General features: G+C 42.7%; 1 protein-coding gene and 1 long non-coding RNA gene across 5 annotated transcripts in view; one reads left to right on the top strand and one right to left on the bottom strand.

Annotated features, from left to right (window-relative positions):
- Positions 1-18,362, bottom strand: part of LOC148888714 (uncharacterized) — a 26,899-nt gene extending 8,537 nt beyond the window's left edge. The window contains exons 1-2 of the long non-coding RNA XR_016117210.1: positions 18,246-18,362; positions 7,175-7,393 (exon numbers count right to left, since the gene is read on the bottom strand). This is a non-coding gene — a long non-coding RNA (uncharacterized LOC148888714). The remainder of the gene's footprint in view (positions 1-7,174; positions 7,394-18,245) is intronic.
- prx (periaxin) overlaps positions 1-19,381 on the top strand; it is a 22,123-nt gene extending 2,742 nt beyond the window's left edge. For 2 of the 4 annotated variants that reach the window (XM_089014285.1, XM_089014281.1), the window contains exons 2-9: positions 3,149-3,204; positions 3,731-3,838; positions 5,139-5,264; positions 5,586-5,760; positions 6,015-6,208; positions 7,192-7,421; positions 7,816-17,669; positions 18,095-19,381. In XM_089014285.1, the coding sequence (XP_088870411.1) occupies positions 3,149-3,204; positions 3,731-3,838; positions 5,139-5,264; positions 5,586-5,760; positions 6,015-6,208; positions 7,192-7,421; positions 7,816-17,669; positions 18,095-18,345 (10,994 nt within the window). In that variant the 3' untranslated portion in view covers positions 18,346-19,381. Of the gene's footprint in view, positions 1-3,148; positions 3,205-3,730; positions 3,839-5,138; positions 5,265-5,585; positions 5,761-6,014; positions 6,209-7,191; positions 7,422-7,815; positions 17,670-18,011 lie in introns of all 4 variants that reach the window. The other 2 variants (XM_089014284.1, XM_089014282.1) reach the window with 2 other exon arrangements.

Genomic DNA, 19,381 nt, shown 5'->3' with positions numbered 1-19,381 from the left:
CAATAGCGTACTGTTTCAACAAACACTCAAGTAATGTGTGTCACCATGACTTTTAGTAGAGTGTTTTGTCATAAGAGGAGTTTGTGGAAATTCATGCTAACTGCCTCAGGCAGGGTAATGAGACAAGTCGCGTTGGATTGGTTTTCCAGATTTTCAGCTTTTGTTGATGTCCACCCCCCAAAAAAATAAATAATCGGAAAGTCAAATGATGCAGAGCTGTCAGAGGCGCTGGCATGGCTTTGACTTCGTTTAGTCTCGTTCTTGTGACAGCTGCAGCAAGATAGTCATTGGATCCATTTGCCCCCCCACCCCTACACAGAAATGGAGCTCTCCCCCACCTTAACCCACCCCAGCCTGGTATGTCATCATGGTGAGGGCAAAACGATGACAACAGCCGAGGTAGTTGAATCTGTGCAGGTTTTGGGAAAATGTCCAGCACATTTTCAAAGAAAGTTAAAATCAAGAATGATGGAAAGATTCCAAATTGGAAACTTTCCAACTCATTCGCTGCCATTCCTGAATTTATATCCCATCAATCAGGCTCCACAAATAACGCGCACAAGCCATCACTTCAATTTGCAATAAAAAGACAAGAAAGGGAACCAGCTACTAATGAAGTTTCTAGTGTGTATGTCCATTCCATCAAGCCATTAACGACCATCACAAAGGTAAATAAAACGACTTTATTATACAGTATAGTTTATTTCTTTAATTACAATACAATAATAGCACATTTATTATACAAAAAATAAGGTATATCTTGTGTAGTTTTAAGCCTTTAGTTGAAAATTATGTTTTATGGGGACCTGGGAACGGATTATTCTCATTTGAATGGTTTTCTATAGAAAATTAATGTTTGGAATCCACACTTTTCACCTTACACACACTTTCTGGGAACCATTTAAGTTCTTAAGCCAAGGTATCACCGGACTGTATTTGTATATTGTTAATTGCCAACCCTGGCCACCACAACACATGTTTGGGATTTTATTCCTGTCTTGATGGCACATCAGATGTGGTGTCATGCTGCTTCTTAGCATGTGAAACATCTGAAGCCTCCACGAGTCCAGCTGGTGTGACCGTGGCCAAGAACTGGATTCTCCAGAAGAGAATATCAGGCGAGTGGAAGCAGAACCAAGACGTGAACTCTTTGACGTTTCAGCATAAACAAGGACTACAAGTGACATGATGGATCACACGATGGTGGTTTCCTGGCGTACGTCTTTGGGCGGTGGCTGTGGTGCGAGTCGATGGGCTTTATTTTCAGGCAGGAAGTTTGGTCAAGAGTGGATGGGGAGACGGTAGGGAGGGAGTACCCCATGTGAGGAAACAATGTTTGACATCTGATCGAGAGTGAACTTCCCTGCATACGGCAAGTAGAGGAAGAGCCATGTCAATAGAATTATGCAGCGTGTGACTCTTAAGGCATGTTGACGAATGAGATTTTTCAGTTCTTAGTTGCTGCTTGGTTTTACTTTTTTAATTTTTCGCTCGCTGTTGCAAAAGACAACATTTGAGTAACGGGTGAGGCTCAGATACACCCTCGCTTGACGAAAAATAAAGTAACCCCGAGCTATATAGCTAGCTTGCTCGCTATACAGGTTAAAATCTTAGCGAAAGAAAATAGATGGTTTGAAAGGGGAGTAAAAGAAGCCGTTTTCATAAAACAGCAAAATCCTTCACTAAATCGCCATGGTGGGGTGAGGTTCAATTTGGATTGTTGGTACAACAGACTTCTTAGGCAACATAGGTTTAGTTATGCTGAGGAGGTGATACCAAGGCAAATGGGGCAATCAGGCCAGTCGTAGACCTCATACTCAGGCAGGACAATAGAAGTCATCAGTCAGGATAGTAGAAGTAATCAGTGTAGACGCAGGGAGTAGTCCTCTGCTCCCACCCAACCTGACAGCAGGGACCAATCATAGCAGAGTCTGGCACCGCCACGTCTGGACCGTAGGGATATATATATATATATATATATATATATATATATATATATATATATATATATATATATATATATATATATATATATATATACCAGCAAAAGACTTTAGTTTGCTGACGAAGCCTATACACCTTCAAAGAAGATGAAAAGAAACCTTTTCATTGCTAGTTATACATAGCTACATAGCTAGATAGCTACCTAGCTATCTAGCTAGCTATATAGATAGATTTGAGCGATAGTGGCCTTTCCTGTTTACAGACGGCCCTTTCCTGCCTAGACACGGGTTGACCACATTTTTGGATCATTATAAAGCACACTTGATGGTTTCATCCGCACTCGTTATCATATCTCATGATTCAAACAGGAAGTTGGAGGATGTGTATCGTCCTTAGCGTCCTTAGAGCTAACAAAGTAGAAATACTGAGTGAAATGAAGATTCCTTTGGAATCAGAATTTTTCAGATTTTTCTGAAGGCCTTTGATTTTTTTTTTTTTGCCTTCATTCGAAAGCAAGAATATGTTGTCGCAAAAGGCTGATGTTTTTTTGCTGACTGCTGAAACTGATTGAGATCTTATAATAATAATAATAATAATAATAATAATAATAATAGTAATAGTGTGTGTGTGTGTGTGTGTGTGTGTGTGTGTGTGTGTGTGTGTGTGTGTGTGTGTGTGTGTGTGTGTGTGTGTGTGTGTGTGTGTGTGTGTGTGTGGTGTTGGGGCCCTGTGTAGATATGGGTGTCTGGTGTCCAGCCGGTCACAAGATGACATAACTTAAATTCTGTTGTGCTCACTTTAACATTGAAAGACTCTTGTTGCAATAAACGGCCATCCCCGAATAAGTCGTCAGGTGCGTCATCCATTTATGACAGTTAAATGACTATCCCGAAAAAAAGTTCGTATGCTAGGGTAAAATTGTCATAAATTTAACATTCGTAAACTGAAAAGTTTGTAAACAGAGGTATCACTGTAGTATATGGAAAAAGTTTGAAAATATACCAATCATTGGGGGTGCGCCTTATACTCCGGTGCGCCTTATAAACCGTAAAATACGATATCTCTTTAAGAACCATCAGTGCTCCAGGTCAGATGTTTCCGATTTTTTTTTCTTCCACGCCACTTTCACCTATCAACTGTCGCAATATACGACCAACGTGATTTAAAATGCTTCCATGATGTATTTTGTCGTCTCCCTTTCCAGACTCTGACAGAGAAAGCGACGACGGCCATGTTCACGGCGCCAGCAGAGATCACGCAGTAAGCAAAACACAGACATTACAAACAAATCCTCCAACAAGCGTCAGATAGAAACCTTACACTCTCTTCTTTCATCGGAAAAAAAAGTTAATTCCCAAGTTATATTTGAAGTTAAAAATAATGACTGTTATTGAGGTTTAATTGGGATAATTTTGATTTTAGGAAGCATCATGGCACTTAACATACTTGATTTGCTTTCGCGGGCCGAATAAAATGAGGTAATGGGCCACATTTGGCCCCCGCGCCTTGAGTTTGACACCAGTGACATTCATTTTCGAATTCAGTGAGTAAAATTGCCAATTAATGGTCGATAGGTCATACACAAGGCAAATGCTGCCCCCTTGTGGAAGAGAAAACCATTGCCAGAGGTCTGACCAGCGCCTCCCCCCCCCCACCCTGCAAGAAAAACAAAAAACCCGAACAAATTCGGGGATGGCAGCGAATGAGTTAACAAAGAGAATGTTCCCTTTTGATTGACAGCCATTGTTCTCTATGAGACCCATCGCAATGTTGTACTTCTTCACAGGTGAAAGATAAGAAGTATTCTCCTCCCTCCAGTAGACCCCCCGCTGGCCCACAACGCAACCCTCACCACTGCGCCTCTGCAGAAGAACGTGACAGTCCCGAAAGAGTGGTGAGACACAAATATAGACAAACTGGAACCCTCTTTTAGCGACAAACAATACAAACAATAGTTGACATACCCATACACGATGCATGGTTACAGACGAAAGTGTTGGGACAGTCTGGAGCTGTTTCCACCTTTAAAGGACAACCGACACCTCCGGACAAGTTGCGTCCATAATTTGTAAAAACACTTCAAATGACTTCTACTGAGCGTATTTTACAAAGATTCCATGGCATAGAGCTATATTTTATGTTTTAAGACTTGCGCTGAATATTCAGGAAGCGACACACAATGCATTTTGGGTACTTTTTTTTGTCTGAAAACACAGTGTTGATCGCGAAATTAGAAGGAAAACGACATAAATAACGCGATGGTGAATCGTTGTGTGTCGCAGCCAATTGCGGTAACACGCATAAAGAAGGTGTAAGTTGACACAAATTCCCAGCGGACAAATCAGCCCATTTCCAACGGAGCTTGTGCGCCATCTTGTGCATTTTCAGGGCGCTACATTGGAGTCCAGATGGCTCGAATTGATATGGAAGGACTTCGTTAATCGATTGCAAACATTTATGCTTTTCTCTTCAGAACTATTTGAATCATATTCATAACTGGATGAGTAACAAGAAAGCATCTTCTCGGAATCTGAACTCTCTGAATCCATTGTTTTGATTCTGGAGCAGGGCAGTGTGTGCCCAATAGTGACATCACAAACAAGGGGGCGGGACTTTCTGAATCTGCCCAGTTCCTAGCTCATTTTGTGGCAGTTTTGGGATACTTGAAGTCGTTTTTATTGGTGTTTTGCATTTGACTAAAAATATCAGCCTGCGTGTTTTGGGTATTTTAGATGCTATAAAATGTTTTTTCTGATGTCAGTTAGGAAACAAAAAAATGGTGTTGGTTGTCCTTTAAACAGCTTTTATTCGTTTGGGAAGACTTTCTATCATAGATTAATTAAAACCCAGAGAGTTTTGTTGCCGGCCGAACCTGGCAGCACATTTTTTGGCTCGCTCGCTACATTATTGTGGACCACAATGGTTGCGCAGCTTTCAATTGTGTAGAGTCAGCAGAGATGTCAGCAGTCTTTGGACCAGAGCATCAACAACAAACAATGTGGCTTATCTTTCCCGAATTACGGGAAAAAAAAACAGAAATGGAATTTACTAATATTTCACAAATAGATAGCTCGCTAGGTAGCCAGCCAGATAGCTAGCTAGAAAGCCAGATAGCCAGCTAGATAGCCAGATAGCTCAAGTGATGGTCCCCCCACACCTCATGATGACTAACGAGCCATTTGTGTTGTGTACAGGAGCAGAAGGAGAAGCTCCACGCAGAGTTGAAAAAGGTGCTGAGTCAGAAAAGAAGTCACCTTCGAGCATCCACCTGCCAACTGGCCCAATCAGAGATGGACTCGGAACCTTCCAACGAGCAGACAGTAAAGCCCCCTTGACCACTGAACCATCAAACAAACCATCTGGACCGAATTGGAAATGTTCAAGTCATCTCCTAAAAATCAAAATTTTGCAGTCGACTATGAATTTTAAAATCCCACCATAGGCTGAATAACCTACATAAGTCTGGAAAAACATTAAAACTACACACCGCAGGAAGGCCAGAGTCAAGATTTGAAAATTGGCCTCGAGGCTGACATACTCGATATTAGTCCACGGTGTTTGCCCATAGTGCTCATTGTTCCAGTTCACGTATTTCACCACAATGACGGTCAAGACTGTAAGACTCTGTATTTGTATCTGAGGACCAGACCACAGTGGAAGCCGTGGCCGTGGAGTCTCCGGTGGAGATAGTTGTGGAGACGGAAGCAGAGGCTGGAGCTAGTGGCTACAGTGTGACCGGCGGTGGAGAGCGAGGCATATTCATCAAAGACGTCCTCAAGGACTCACCAGCTGCCAAACATCTCAGCCTGCAGCAAGGTGCCTGCATGCTTGCAAACTCCTCCCACTGCAGTCGACACTCATTATTTGCATTGGTTAGTGATCAAGACCTGCCTGAATAAATAGTACATAAGCCCGCAAGAGTGTTTTGCCAATGTTCATAGTGCGAACCCCAAAAAAGACCCCAAACCATACACTCTATATGACAACAGTCCCCGACAACAGATTGTTATGATATTCTGGTAGTCAATACTACTTCGACTGGGAGTTACTACTACTTTGATCCATACTAGGTGATCAGCTGCTAAGCGCCAAGGTGTACTTTGACAACGTGCGGTACGAAGACGCTCTGAAGATCCTCCAGTGCGCTGAGCCCTACAAAGTCAGCTTCCTGGTCAAGAGGACGGTCCATGGCGAGGAGGTTTGCGTGCGGCCCCGCCTGCCCAGTGTGGACATTAAAGGTTCCAAAGCCAAGATGACCAAAATGGTAATCAAAAAATGTGATTGATCCTTACGTGACTCTGTGACTTGCTTGTTAAATGTGACTTTATCGATGGTCAATCACAGTCACACCATACATGAAGACGGGATTTCCATTTTGAATTGAAGAACTGAATATATGCTTATTTATTTTAATTCTCAATGTCTGGTCACCTTGCCTGAGAAATGAACAATTTAGCACTTATGTTAGCCCATTTTCAGTACGCTGAACAGTGGAACGCAGACAGTTAGCATGATGGGATTCTTGCTTGCCAAATATTTTAGGCTGATCCTGTTTTGGATCTTCTTGATCAAGTGGTGCTCCATTTAAACTGACTTCAAATACCAACCAATCATGTCCACAACAAGCATCCAGGGAGTAAATTCATTGTGACTGAAACACGTTTTTTTGTTGTTATGTCAGTTTTTGTCCTCCACATTTGTATTCAACTGAAAACAGACCAAAACACACACACAAAAATAGAAGTTTGGTCACTCTTGGTGTGCAGTGGTACATAGAACTAAGTTGAGCTTCGGAACTGTAAGATAAGGATGATTTCTTCAGAGAGCTTTTCTAAATGTCTTTGCTCCCCAACGCATATCTCGGTGGTGTTCACTGAACGTGCTAACTAGCAGACAGCCACCCGATGTAGGCTAGCAATGCAGCATATTCTAAATCAGTGGTTCTTAATCTGCTTGGAGGCATAGAACCCCACCAGCTTCATATGCTCATTCACCGAACCCTTCTCAATGACTGGGCCCACTAACTGCAGACTAGACTGAGGGGTGGACCTCTGCTGCGGAAGGATCCACCGAACCCCTGGGACTGACTCACCGAACCCCGAGGGTTCGATCGAATCCAGTTTAAGAACCACTGTTCTAAATGACATCATGTTCCCTTATAAAATTCAAAGTAACATTGTCATTTTTGATTGTTACATAAAGGTATCTAAAATAGGAGAGGGTGGCTGACCTTGTTGTATGTTTCAGAGCGTGAAGGCGATCAAGCCGTTCAAGGCCAAGAAGAAGAGAGGCGGTCGCTTTGGTCTGAAGAGGCTCAAGGAGAAACGGCGCGAGGAGCTGGTGATCGAGGGAACGCCACCCAGGATGGAGATGAGCAACGTGGATGTTGAATTTTGCCTCCCTCGGTTGAAACCCAGGCAGAGTGACCAAATGAAGGCAGATGTTGGTGCTGCAGCAAAGGCAAAGAAGAAAATCAGGTTGGATAAGATATTGTATTGTAGTCATAATTTTTAAATGAGAATTTTTAAAATAGAGGCATTCTATATTCTTCGAAAAGTTATCCTCACGTTTATGCAGTGATTACAAGTGATCCGAAGTTTGATGCTAACCAAAACGGTATTGCCTGCCAAGGTCAAGGTCAACTGTCTTCACAATTAAAGTGTGTCAAAATCAAACATGATTAATTGTGTCTTCAGCGTCAATTAGAGTTCTAGATGTTCTGAATCGCTATAGTTTTAAACTCCATGAAACATTCAAAAACTCTGTCAAAATTGATGAATGCTTTTGTAGAATTAACTTTTTTTTTACATAAAAGTACAGTTTTTCACTCTTTTTATTGGCAGTTTTCATCCTAACAAAATGTCTTCTCAGGTTTCCTCGGATGAAGATAAAAAGTCAGAGTAGTGTAAAACAGGACAGTGGAGTACTAGAAGAAAAGGTGAAGGTCTCCCCGGCTGAGATTCCAGGAGCCAAAGCGAAAGCCAAAGGAAAAGGTCCCAAGAGTAAAGATACTAAGTCTGAATCTGTGGAACTTAAGAAGCCGGGTGTCAACATTCAGTCGCCGTCTGTAGAGTTCAGTTTGCCTTCTGGCAAAGGTGTAGATGTGGAGTTAGTGGGAGTATCGTTAAATTCCCCAGATGTGGATTTTACCCTTCCATCCATCAATGTCGACACAGCTTTACCTGCTGAAAAGGGAAAGGTGGGAATTAAAGGTCAAGTTGAAGTAAGAGTTGATGACATCAAAGATATGAAAGGAAAAGTTGATGTTGAAACAGGCAAAGGTGATGGAAAACTGCCAAACTTGAAACTCCCCAAAATGAGATTGGTGCATGATTTAGATGAGACCAATGATGACAAAATGGAGGACAAAGCGGAAGAAATCAAGGTTCCAACCGTAGAAATAAAAGGGCCAAGTGGTATTGTGCTCCCTAAACCACGTGTCACCAAAGGACGGATCTCAGCAAATGTTCCATCTGTGCCTTCTGTTGACATCTCTTTTCCCAATGTCAAAGGATCATTGGACATGGATATAAAGACAACTATTGTGTCAGATGTGGATCACCATGTTGAGAGAATTCAAGACGAGGTGGAGGGCACTTTTAAAGGACCTGAAATTTCCATGCCCGCACTCGATATCTCTTTGCCAAATGTGGGAGTGTCTGACAAGGACGTGGCTGGTGCAGGAAGTGGAGGGAAATTCTGTCCTCCTTCCGCTGAAGTTGGAGTAGACATGAGTCATTATATTGGTGGAAATGGGAAGTTCACCCTACCTAATTTCAATGTATCTCATTCGCAAAAAAATAATCTGACAGGACCTGGTGTTGAAGGAGAATTCAAGTTGCCTTATGTGGACCTGACGCTTCCTAAAGGCAAAGATGTGGACCACAATTTTCCCGATGTTAACATTTCTCTACCAGAGATCAGTCTTCCAGAGGATGATATCAAGCTAAAAGGTCCGGACTTTAAGGAGGAGAAAATGGATATTTCAGACATTGATGTCTCACTTCCCAAAGGAAAACTTGAAGGTGGAATTGAGTTTGAAGGCCCTGATATCAAGGGAGGGAAATTCAAAACGCCATTGTTTGATGTTTCTTTACCAAAAGTCAATCTACCAGAGGGTGGAGTCAAACTCAAAGGTCCAGAGCTCCATGGAGGAAAGATTGACGTACCAGATGTTGATGTATCAATTCCCAAGGTTGACGCAGATTTTGGTATGAAAGACCCTGATATTAAAGGAGGAAAGTTTAAAGTGCCCAAACTTGATGTTTCTAAACCTAAAGTCAATCTTCCAGATGTTGGTGTGAAACTGAAAGGTCCAGAACTCAAGGGAGGGAATATTGAAATGCCAGACATTGATGTTTCACTTCCAAAAGCTGAAGGAGATTTCGACGTTGATGGCACTGATGTCAAAGGGGGAAAGTTCAAAATGCCAGCATTTGACGTTTCTTTACCAAAAGCCAATTTCTCGCAGGCTGGTGCCAAACTGAAAGGTCCAGAACTCAGTGGAGGCAAGGTGGAAAGACCAGATATTGATGTTTCACTTCCCAAAGGAAAATTTGAAGGTGATGTTGAGGTTGAAGGCCTTGATGTCAAAGGAGGAAAGTTCAAAACACCATCGTTTGATGTTTCTTTACCAAAAGTAAATCTTCCAGAGGCTGGTGCTAAAGTAAAAGGTCCAGAATGCAAGGCAATGATGATGGAGATGCCAGACATTGATGTCTCACTTCCAAAAGTTGCAAGAGACTCGGACAGTAAAGGCCCTCGTGTCAAAGGAGGAAAGTTTAAAATTCCAAAATTTGGTGTATCTTTACCGAAAGTCAATTTCCCAGAAGGTGGTATAAAACTAAAAGGTCCACAAATTAAAGGAAAGATGGAAACTGCAAAAGTCAATGTCTCACTTCCCAAGGGGAAATTGGAAAGTGATGTAGAGGTTCAAGGATCTGATGTCAAAGGAGGAGGGTTTAAAATGCCAACGTTGGATGTTTCTTTACCAAGAGTCAATCTTCCAGAAAGTGGTGTGGAACTAAAAGGTCCAGACCTCAAAGCAGGCAAGGTGGAAATGCCAGATATTGATGTCTCACTTCCACAAGGAAAATTTGAAGGTAGCGTTGAGGTTCAAGGCCCTGATGTCAAAGGAGGAAAGTTGAAAACGCCATTGTTTGATGTTTCTTTACCAAAACTAAATCTTCCAGAGGGTGGTGCCAAACTTAAATGTCCAGACTTCGTAGGAGGGAAAATGGAAATTCCAGATCTCGATGTCTGTCTTCCCAGAGGAAACTTTGAAGGTGGCATTGAGTTTCAAGGCCCTGATGTCAAGGGAGGTAAATTCAAAATGCCAACATTGGATGTTTCGCTACCAGAGGTCAATCTTCCAGAAGGTGGTGTCGAACTAAAAGGTCCAGAGCTCAATGGAGGGGGGATGGAAATGCCACATCTTAATTTCTCACTTCCCAAAATTGAGGGAGATTTTGATGTAGAAGTCACAAAAGTCAAAGGTGGAAAGTTCAAAATGCCAGGATTGGATGTTTCGTTACCCAAAGTCAATCTTCCAGAGGGTGGTGTGAAACTGAAAGGACCAGAACTGAAGGAAGGGACGATGGAAATACCAGACATTGATGTCTCACTTCCCAAAGGAAATTTTGAAGGTGGTGTTGAGGTAAAAGGGCCTGATGTCGAAGGAGGAAAGTTCAAAATACCAACTTTGGATGTTTCGTTACCCAAAGTCAATCTTCCAGAGGGTGTTGTGACACTGAAGGGGCCAGAACTCAAGGGAGGGAAAATTGAAATGCCAGACATTGATGTCTCACTTCCAAAAGCTAAAGGAGATTTGGGAAGAGAAGGCCCTGATGTCAAAGGAGGAAAGTTAAAAATGCCAGGATTGGATGTTTCTTTTCCCAAAGTCAATCTTCCTGAGGGGAGTGTGAAACTAAAAGGTCCAGACCTCAAAGGGGTGAAGGTGCAAATGCCAGATATTGATGTCTCACTTCCCAAACAAAAAAATGAAGGTGGAGTGGACGTTCATGGCATTGATGTCAAAGGAGGAAAATTCAAAATGCCAACGTTTGATGTTTCTTTACCAAAATTCAATATTCCAGAGGGTGGTGTCGAACTAAAAGGTCCAGAGCTCAAGGGAGGAAAGATGGAAGTACTAGATGTTGATGTCTCACTTTCCAAAGTTGAGACAGATTTTGATATTGAAGCACCAAAAGTCAAAGGGGGAAAGTTCAAAATACCAACATTGGATGTTTCGTTACCCAAAGTCAATATTCCAGGGGGCGGTGTAAAACTGAAAGGACCAGACCTGAAAGGGCAGACGATGGAAATGCCAGACATTGATATCTCACTTCCCAAAGGAAAATTTGAAGGTGACCTTGAGTTTGAAGGCACTGATGTCAAAGGAGGAAAGTTCAAAATACCAACTTTGGATGTTTCTTTACCAAAAGTCAATCTTCCGGAAGGTGGTGTTGAACTTAAAGGTCCAGAGCTCAAAGGAGGAAGTATAGAAATGCCAGACATTGATTTTTCACTTCCAAAGGCTGAAGGAGATTTGGAAATTGAAGGTCCTGATGTTAAAGGAAGAAAGTTCAAAATGCCAGCATTTGACGTTTCTTTACCAAATGTCAATCTCTCGCAGGGTGGTGCCAAACTGGAAGGTCCGGAACTCAAGGGAGGGAGGATTGATATGCCAGACTTAGATGTCTTACTTCCAAAAGGAAAATTTGAAGATGGCGTTGAGGTTCAAGGCCCTGATGTCAAAGGAGGAAAGTTTAAAATGCCTGCATTGAATGTTTCGTTACCCAGAGTCAATCTTCCAGAGGGTGGTGTCAAACTAACAGGTCCAGACCTCAAAGGACGGAAGGTGGAAATTCCAGATATTGATCTCTCACTTCCGAAAGGAAAATGTGAAGGTGGATTTGAGGTTCAAGGCCCTGATATCAAAGGAGGAAAGTTTATAATGCCAGCATTGGATGTTTCATTCTCCAAAGTCAATCTTCCAGAGGGTGATGTGAAACTTACAGGTCCAGACCTCAAAGGAGGGATGGTGGACATGCCAGATATTGATGTCTCACTTCCCAAAGGAAATTTTGAAGGTGGTGTTGAGGTTCAAGGACCTGATGTTAAAGGGAGAAAGTTCAAAATGCCAAAGCTGGATGTTTCGTTCCCCAAAGTCAATCTTCCAGAGGGTGGTGTGAAACTAAAGGGTCCAGACCTCAAAGGAAGGAAGTTGGACATGCCAGATATTGATGTCTCACTTCCCAAAGGAAATTTTGAAGGTGGAGTGGAGGTTCAAGGCCCTGATGTCAAAGGAGCAAAGTTCAAAATGCCAACGATGGATGTTTCGTTCCCCAAAGTCAATCTTCCAGTGGGTGGAGTGAAATTTACAGGTCCAGACCTCAAAGGAGGGAAGGTGGAAATGCCAGACATAGAGGTGTCACTTCCCGAAGGCCAATTTGAAGGTGGAGTTGAGGTTCGAGGCCCTGATGTCAAAGGAGGAAAGTTCAAAATGCCAGCATTGGATGTTTCGTTACCCAAAGTCAATCTTCCAGAGGGTGGTGTGAAACTGAAAGGACCAGACATTGATGTCTCACTTCCCAAAGGAAATTTTGAAGGTGGAGGTGAGGTTCAAGGACCTAATATCAAAGGAGGAAAGATCAAAATGCCAAAGTTGGATATTTCTTTACCAAAGGTCAATCTTCCAGAGGGTGGTGTGGAACTAAAAGGTCTAGACCTCAAAGGAAGGAAGGTGGAAATGCCAGACAGTGATGTCTCACTTCCCAAAGGAAAATTTGAAGGTGGCGTTGAGGTTCAAAGCCCTGAAGTCAAAGGAGGAAAGTTCAAAATGCCAGCATTGGATGTTTCGTTCCCCAAAGTCAATCTTCCAGAGGGTGGTGTGAAACTAAAAGGTCCAGACCTCAAAGGAGGGAAGGTGGAAATGCCAGACATTGAGGTCTCACTTCCAGAAGGCCAATTTGAAGGTGGAGTTGAGGTTCGAGGTCCTGATGTCAAAGGAGGAATGTTCAAAATGCCAGCATTGGATGTTTCGTTCCCCAAAGTCAATCTTCCAGAGGGTGGTGTGAAGCTGAAAGGACCAGAACTGAAGGGAAGGAGGATGGAAATACCAGACATTGATGTATCACTTCCCAAAGGAAAAATTGAAGGAGGCATTGAGGTTCAAGGTCATGGCATCAAAGGAGAAAAGTTCAAAATTCCAACGTTGGATGTTTCTTTACCAAAAGTCAATCTTCCAGAGTGTGATGTGAAACTTACAGGTCCAGGCCTCAAAGGTGGAAAGGTGGAAATGCCAGATATCGATGTCTCACTTCCCAAAGGAAAATTTGAAGGTGGAGTTGAGGTTCAAGGGCCACATTTCAAAGGAGGAAAGTTCAAAATCCCAGCATTGGGAGTTGCGTTTCCCAAAGTCAATCTTCCAGGGGCTGATGTGAAACTTAAGGGTCCAGACCTCAAAGGAGGAACGGTGGAAATGCCAGGCATTGATGTCTCACTTCCCAAAGGAAATTTTGAAAGCGGAGTTGAGGTCCAAGGCCCTGATGTTAAAGGAGCAAAGTTCAAAATGCCAAAGTTGGATGTTTCTTTACCAAAAGTCAATCTTACAGAGGGTGGTGTGAAACTAAAAGGTCCAGAGCTTAAAAGGGGAACGGTAGACATGCCAGATATTGATGTCTCACTTCCCAAAGGAAAATTTGAAGGTGGTATTGAGGTTCAAGGCCCTGGAGTCAAAGGAGGACAGTTCAAAATGCCAAAGCTGGATGTTTCTTTACCAAAAGTCAATCTTCCAGAGGTTGGTGTGAAACTAAAGGGTCCAGACCTCAAAGGAGGAACGGTGGAAATGCCAGGCATTGATGTCTCACTTCCCAAAGGAAATTTTGAAGGCGGAGTTGAGGTCCAAGGCCCTGATGTCAAAGGAGGAAAGTTCAAAATGCCAGCATTGGATGTTTCGCTACCCAAAGTCAATCTTCCAGAGGGTGGTGTGAAACTAAAAGGTCCAGACCTCAAAGGAGGGAAGGTGGAAATGCCAGACATTGATGTCTCACTTCCCAAGGGAAATTTTGAAGGCGGAGTTGAGGTTCAAGGCCCTGAAGTCAAAGGAGCAAAGTTCAAAATGCCAACATTGGATGTTTCTTTACCAAGAGTAAATCTTCCAGAGGGTGGTGTAAAACTAAAAGGTCCAGACCTCAAAGGAAGGAAGGTGAACATGCCAGATATTGATGTCTCATTTCCCAAAGGAAAATTTGAAGGTGGCGTTGAGGTTCAAGGCCCTGAAGTCAAAGGAGGACAGTTCAAAATGCCAAAGCTGGATGTTTCTTTACCAAAAGTCAATCTTCCAGAGGTTGGTGTGAAACTAAAAGGTCCAGACCTCAAAGGAATGAAGTTGGACATGCCAGGCATTGATGTCTCACTTCCCAAAGGAAAATTTGAAAGTGGTGTTGAAGTTCAAGGCCCTGATGTCAAAGGAGGCAAGTTCAAAATGCCAGCATTGGATGTTTCGCTCCCCAAAGTCAATCTTCCAGAGGGTGGTGTGAAACTTACTGGTCCAGACCTCAAAGGAGGGAAGGTGGAAATGCCAGACTTTGAGGTCTCACTTCCCGAAGGCCAATTTGAAGGTGGGGTTGAGGTTCGAGGTCCTGATTTCAAAGGAGGAAAGTTCAAAATGCCAGCATTGGATGTTTCGTTCCCCAAAGTCAATCTTCCAGAGGGTGGTGTGAAACTGAAAGGACCAGAACTGAAGGGGGGGAGGATGGAAATACCAGACATTGATGTCTCACTTCCCAAAGGAAATTTTGAAGGTGGTGTTGAGGTTCAAGGCCCTGGTGTCAAAGGAGGAAAGTTCAAAATGCCAAAGTTGGATATTTCTTTACCAAAGGTCAATCTTCCAGAGGGTGGTGTGGAACTAAAAGGTCCAGACCTCAAAGGAGGGAAGGTGGATATGCCAGACATTGATGTATCACTTCCCAAAGGAAACATTGAAGGTGGTGTTGAAGTTCACGGCCCTGATGTCAAAGGAGGACAGTTCAAAATGCCAGCATTTGATGTTTCTTTACCAAAAGTCAATATTCCGGAGGGTGGTGTGAAACTCAAAGGACCAGAAGTGAAACGAGTGGGGATGGAAATACCAGACATCGATGTCTCACTTCCCAAAGGGAATGGAGAGGGAGAAATTGGAATTGAAGGACTTGGTGTGAAAGGGGGGAAATTCCACATGCCCTCTGTGGATATTTCTCTTCCTAAAATTAAAACAAAAGGTTCTGACATAGAAATTCAAAGTCCTGGCATTAAATGTGGAAAAGCCACTCTGCCAGCGGTGGATGTTTCCCTTCCGAAAATTAAATCCCCAGAAGTAGTTGACAGTTTGGAAGGTCCTGATATAAAAGGTGGAAAAGTTGCCACCACAGCAATGACTGGACTGACAGGACACGTTGCTGGTTCAGGCTCTTTGAAACGTGGGACAGTCAAACTTCCAACTGTTGACATCTCAGCTCCAAAGGTGGATCTTGACTTTGGCCTCAGCAAACCAAAAGTTGACGATGTGAAAGTGGCACTTCTAAAACCAGAGGGAAGTAGGCCTTCTTCTGGGGGAAGTTTTAATTTGACGAATGTTTCTCTCACAGTCCCTGGTTTTACACTTCCCAGGTTTGGTGGCAAGTCAAAAAGTCACAATTTAGAGATGTCGGGACAAAGCTCTGAGGGTGACATTTCTCTCAAGGAGCCATCCGTGGAGTTGGGTTTAGACAGTAATGTGACAAGCAAAAAACCTAAACTCAAAAAGCCTATCATTGGAATACCCAAAATAGATGCAGATGTGTCTGTCTCTTGTCCTGAATTAGATGTCAATTTAAAAAAGGTGGGTGTTGACATTCCTGAACCAGATACTAATGTTGACGTAGAAAGGAAAGGTCGCTTCCATGCACCCGATGTAACAATCAAACTTCCAAAGTTCTCCATGCCAGGATTTGCTTCTAAAGATGGAGATTTGGGAAAACCAAGCGGTGACCTTGACGCTAAAACCAAGGCCAAGATGCCCTCAGTTGAGCTATCACTTCCCGCCACAAAATCACCAGAAAAGGAGGTTCTCCTCCCCAATGCAGAGGTGGACATGTTGGAATGTGACATACGAACCTATGAGGGAGACAATTCCAAAAAGCATGTTCTTGATGTAAATGTGCCCAAAGTAGACCTCGCCATACCACTTCCCAAAGTAAAACTTGAGTCCAATTATTACAAAGAAGGAACAAAATTCAAGATACCTAATGTGGACTTATCCTTACCAAAAGGAAAAATTGGCGGCATGTCAAAAGGCAAACCTATAAAGATCGACACACCAGAAGTTGAACTCAAAATGCATTCAATAGACGTGTCCTTTCCCAAGGCACCAGATGCTGACTTCCCTGGTCATGGACAAGGTGACTTTACAATACCACATGCAGTCACTGACCTCCCAGGAGCGACAATCCCGAGGACAGACATATGCCTCCGTAAAGACAAAGATGATGTGCATGTAAAAGGAGAGCAAATGGGTCTGAAACTGAAGATGCCAAGGCTGGATATCGCATGTCCAAAAGGAGACCTGGAGCTGGACATGAGACTTCGGAAAGGGGACACCAAGGTGGTGGAATGTGATGGAGAAACCAAGAGCAAAGTCAAAGGGCCCAAAGTCAGAGGAACAAAGTTCAATATCGGAATGCCCAAAAAGAAAAATGGTGGCAGTGTAAAATCTGAGTATGACATTGACAATAGTAAACCCAAAGTCTCTGGACTGACATCAACAATTCATAATGAACACAAAGAGGGAAATATAAACATCGAAATGCCAGGCATTACGTTACCAAATGCAAGTGTGAAAAGCAAAGAAGGCTCCGAAGAAAGTGACCTCCCGTCATCATCTAGTGCAATCCCCAGGATTCCAGAAATAGACTTTGATATCGACACAGCACAGGATGAAGAAGATGACAAACTAGACAAGAAGATAAAAATCCCCAAATTTGGTGTCCCACTCCCATCCCTGTCCTCCCGGGAAGGAAGAATGGAGATCCATGGACCGGAGTTCAAATACGAAGGCCCCAAAGTGAAGAAAGCAGTTTTTGTTTTAGTAAATCCATCTCAAAGAGATGAAGTGACGTTAACTCCAGGAGATGCCAAGATGAAGAGTCCCAAATTTCAAACCAACACCATAGAACCATCTGTTAGCACACCTGGAATGCTGGTGTGTACCAGCCCATTAAGATCAACTGACGACACACTCAAGCCAGAAGCTCCAAGTTCAAAGTTGCACTTTGAAACAGATAAACGAATTCACGAGGACTTCTTCGACGAAGAAGTGGTAGCTTGTGGAAAAGTCAGACTTCCAAAGGTGGAATTGACTTCTCCTTATGCAAAGAAAGCTGCGGGTGATGCCAGCTTGGAAAGGGCAACCAGAATGTGTAAACCTTCATTGTCTGGGGAAGCTCCTAAAGGGATCCAGATAAAACCCGGCAATGTTTCGTTTGAAGGTTTTGTTGATGAGTCCTTAAAGGACGTTGTCACACAACACCCCAGAACGCAAATACTGGATCACAAAAGCTCAGCGTCTTCAGCTTCTTTTACCAATGACTTCAATTCATCAAAGGTCCAAACATGGAGCGAAGGAGACAGCAAAGGAGACCTTCAGGAGATAGAGGGCTCCCCTTGGTTCAAGGTCCCAAAGTTCACCCTGAAACCTCACTCCACAGGTAGGCCTGGTCTATCAACTTAAATTCAGTACTGTCCTGTTTGTTTGATTATTCACTTCTGCCAAATAGCACTTCTGTGTCAGACAGCGCTAGCATTCAAAGCTAAAGGATGATCATGCAACTTCTGACAGAAGTTCATAAGTAGAAGACTACTGCAGTCACGACAAGTGACCTCAATCTGGCAGAATTATACTTTGTGGTTATAATCTGGTGTGGGATTCTGGTTTAGGTAAATCATTTTAACATTAAAAAGGAAAATGTAAGTGTAGCTACGAAGAAAACGTTGTTGTTGTTGTTGTTTTTATTAACTGTCACGTCTTGCTTTGTCTTTCTACTACAAAGACTAACATTTCCTACTGTCCTACACACTTCTCCTACTGTTTCCCCTCCTCACTTTCTGCCCTTTTGGGCTGACTTCCTGGCAGGATTCCTCCAGATCACACCAGAGGGGTCACCCACGGCACAACGACGAGGGGAGCTGGGAGGTGAGGTCAACATATCGGGCTCCTTCTGCCAATACCCCTCTGACATCACTACACACCAAGTGTCCACTCCGGGCGGAGGAAGCTCAGTTACCGTGATCACCAAGACCAGCAGGACGACGAGGCACTCGACGCCTGCCGAGACTTCGGCGGGGGTTTCAGTTCCAACCACACATCCACCATCAGACCTTTGAGGAGACAGACACTCCTGCAAATTAAAAGCCTTGGTTTTGGTAAATAGAGATGGAACCCGAGTTACAAATGGGTTACATTCACGTAGGTTCGTCTGTGAAAGCTCTCAGTCGTACAGGAGTGGTCCATTGATGAGAAGGTTTCTTCAGCCTTCATCTGTACTTCTTTGAAGGTGTCGGACGTTTCGCTTCTTATCTAAGAGGCTTCGTCAGAAAACTAAATTTTTTTGCTGGTGGTTTCAGCCCTTTGTCTATGGTCTTTTATTTTGAGTTTTATAATATTCTTCGAAAGTAGCAACAGGAACGTTGTTGTCACGTTGGTTTATGTGTTTTTTGAGTTTATTTGAGATTTTTACACTTTTTTTTTGTATTTTTAGCTTGTTAGTTAGTCATGCCGGTAAAATGTTTTTTTTTTTTTTTGTCATTTGTGTGGATCATACCTGTAAACATCTCACTGGTGGTCAGTCATTAAGACTGAAATGCTGCTGTTTTTATTCATATTTTCATTTTCATGCATTTAGAGTGAGGAATATGTTGCTTAATTTAAATTATTCTTCTCATATATACTACATGGACACAGTTATCAACTCTTTTGCGTGGCATAAGCAGTAAAGATAAGAAATTAATGGCTGGTAATCTATGTAGTGAATATAAACCCAATTTTTATATTAACCATGAACAGTGTGTGTGACCGAATTAAAAAAAAACAACTGTTTTTAAGATATTACAGGTGGTAAAAAAAGAAAACATCACATTTCGTATGACAGATATAGTTGAGAATGTATAATCATTTACGCTCTTGACTTTGGTTGCTGTGCCTGTTTTGCAATGAAATTTATGTGATATTTTACATTTTTCAAATGCTGGATAAAGATTATATGTCTGTGGACACCGAGATATTGGTGTAGAATTTTTGGGGAGTTTTCTAGTTTGAATGAATATGTATTTGTTCAGTACTGCAGTACATGTGTTGTCACACCTGCATTGAAGAGATTGTTGGTGAAGATATTACATCAATAAATTAATATATTCACATTCA

The sequence above is a fragment of the Hippocampus bargibanti genome, linkage group LG14 (assembly GCF_051943395.1).
Source record: "Hippocampus bargibanti isolate YZ-2025 linkage group LG14, ASM5194339v1, whole genome shotgun sequence".
Lineage (NCBI taxonomy): Eukaryota > Metazoa > Chordata > Actinopteri > Syngnathiformes > Syngnathidae > Hippocampus > Hippocampus bargibanti.
The sequence above is the reverse complement of the archived record's forward strand: the minus strand, read 5'-3'. Positions and strand labels throughout refer to the sequence as shown.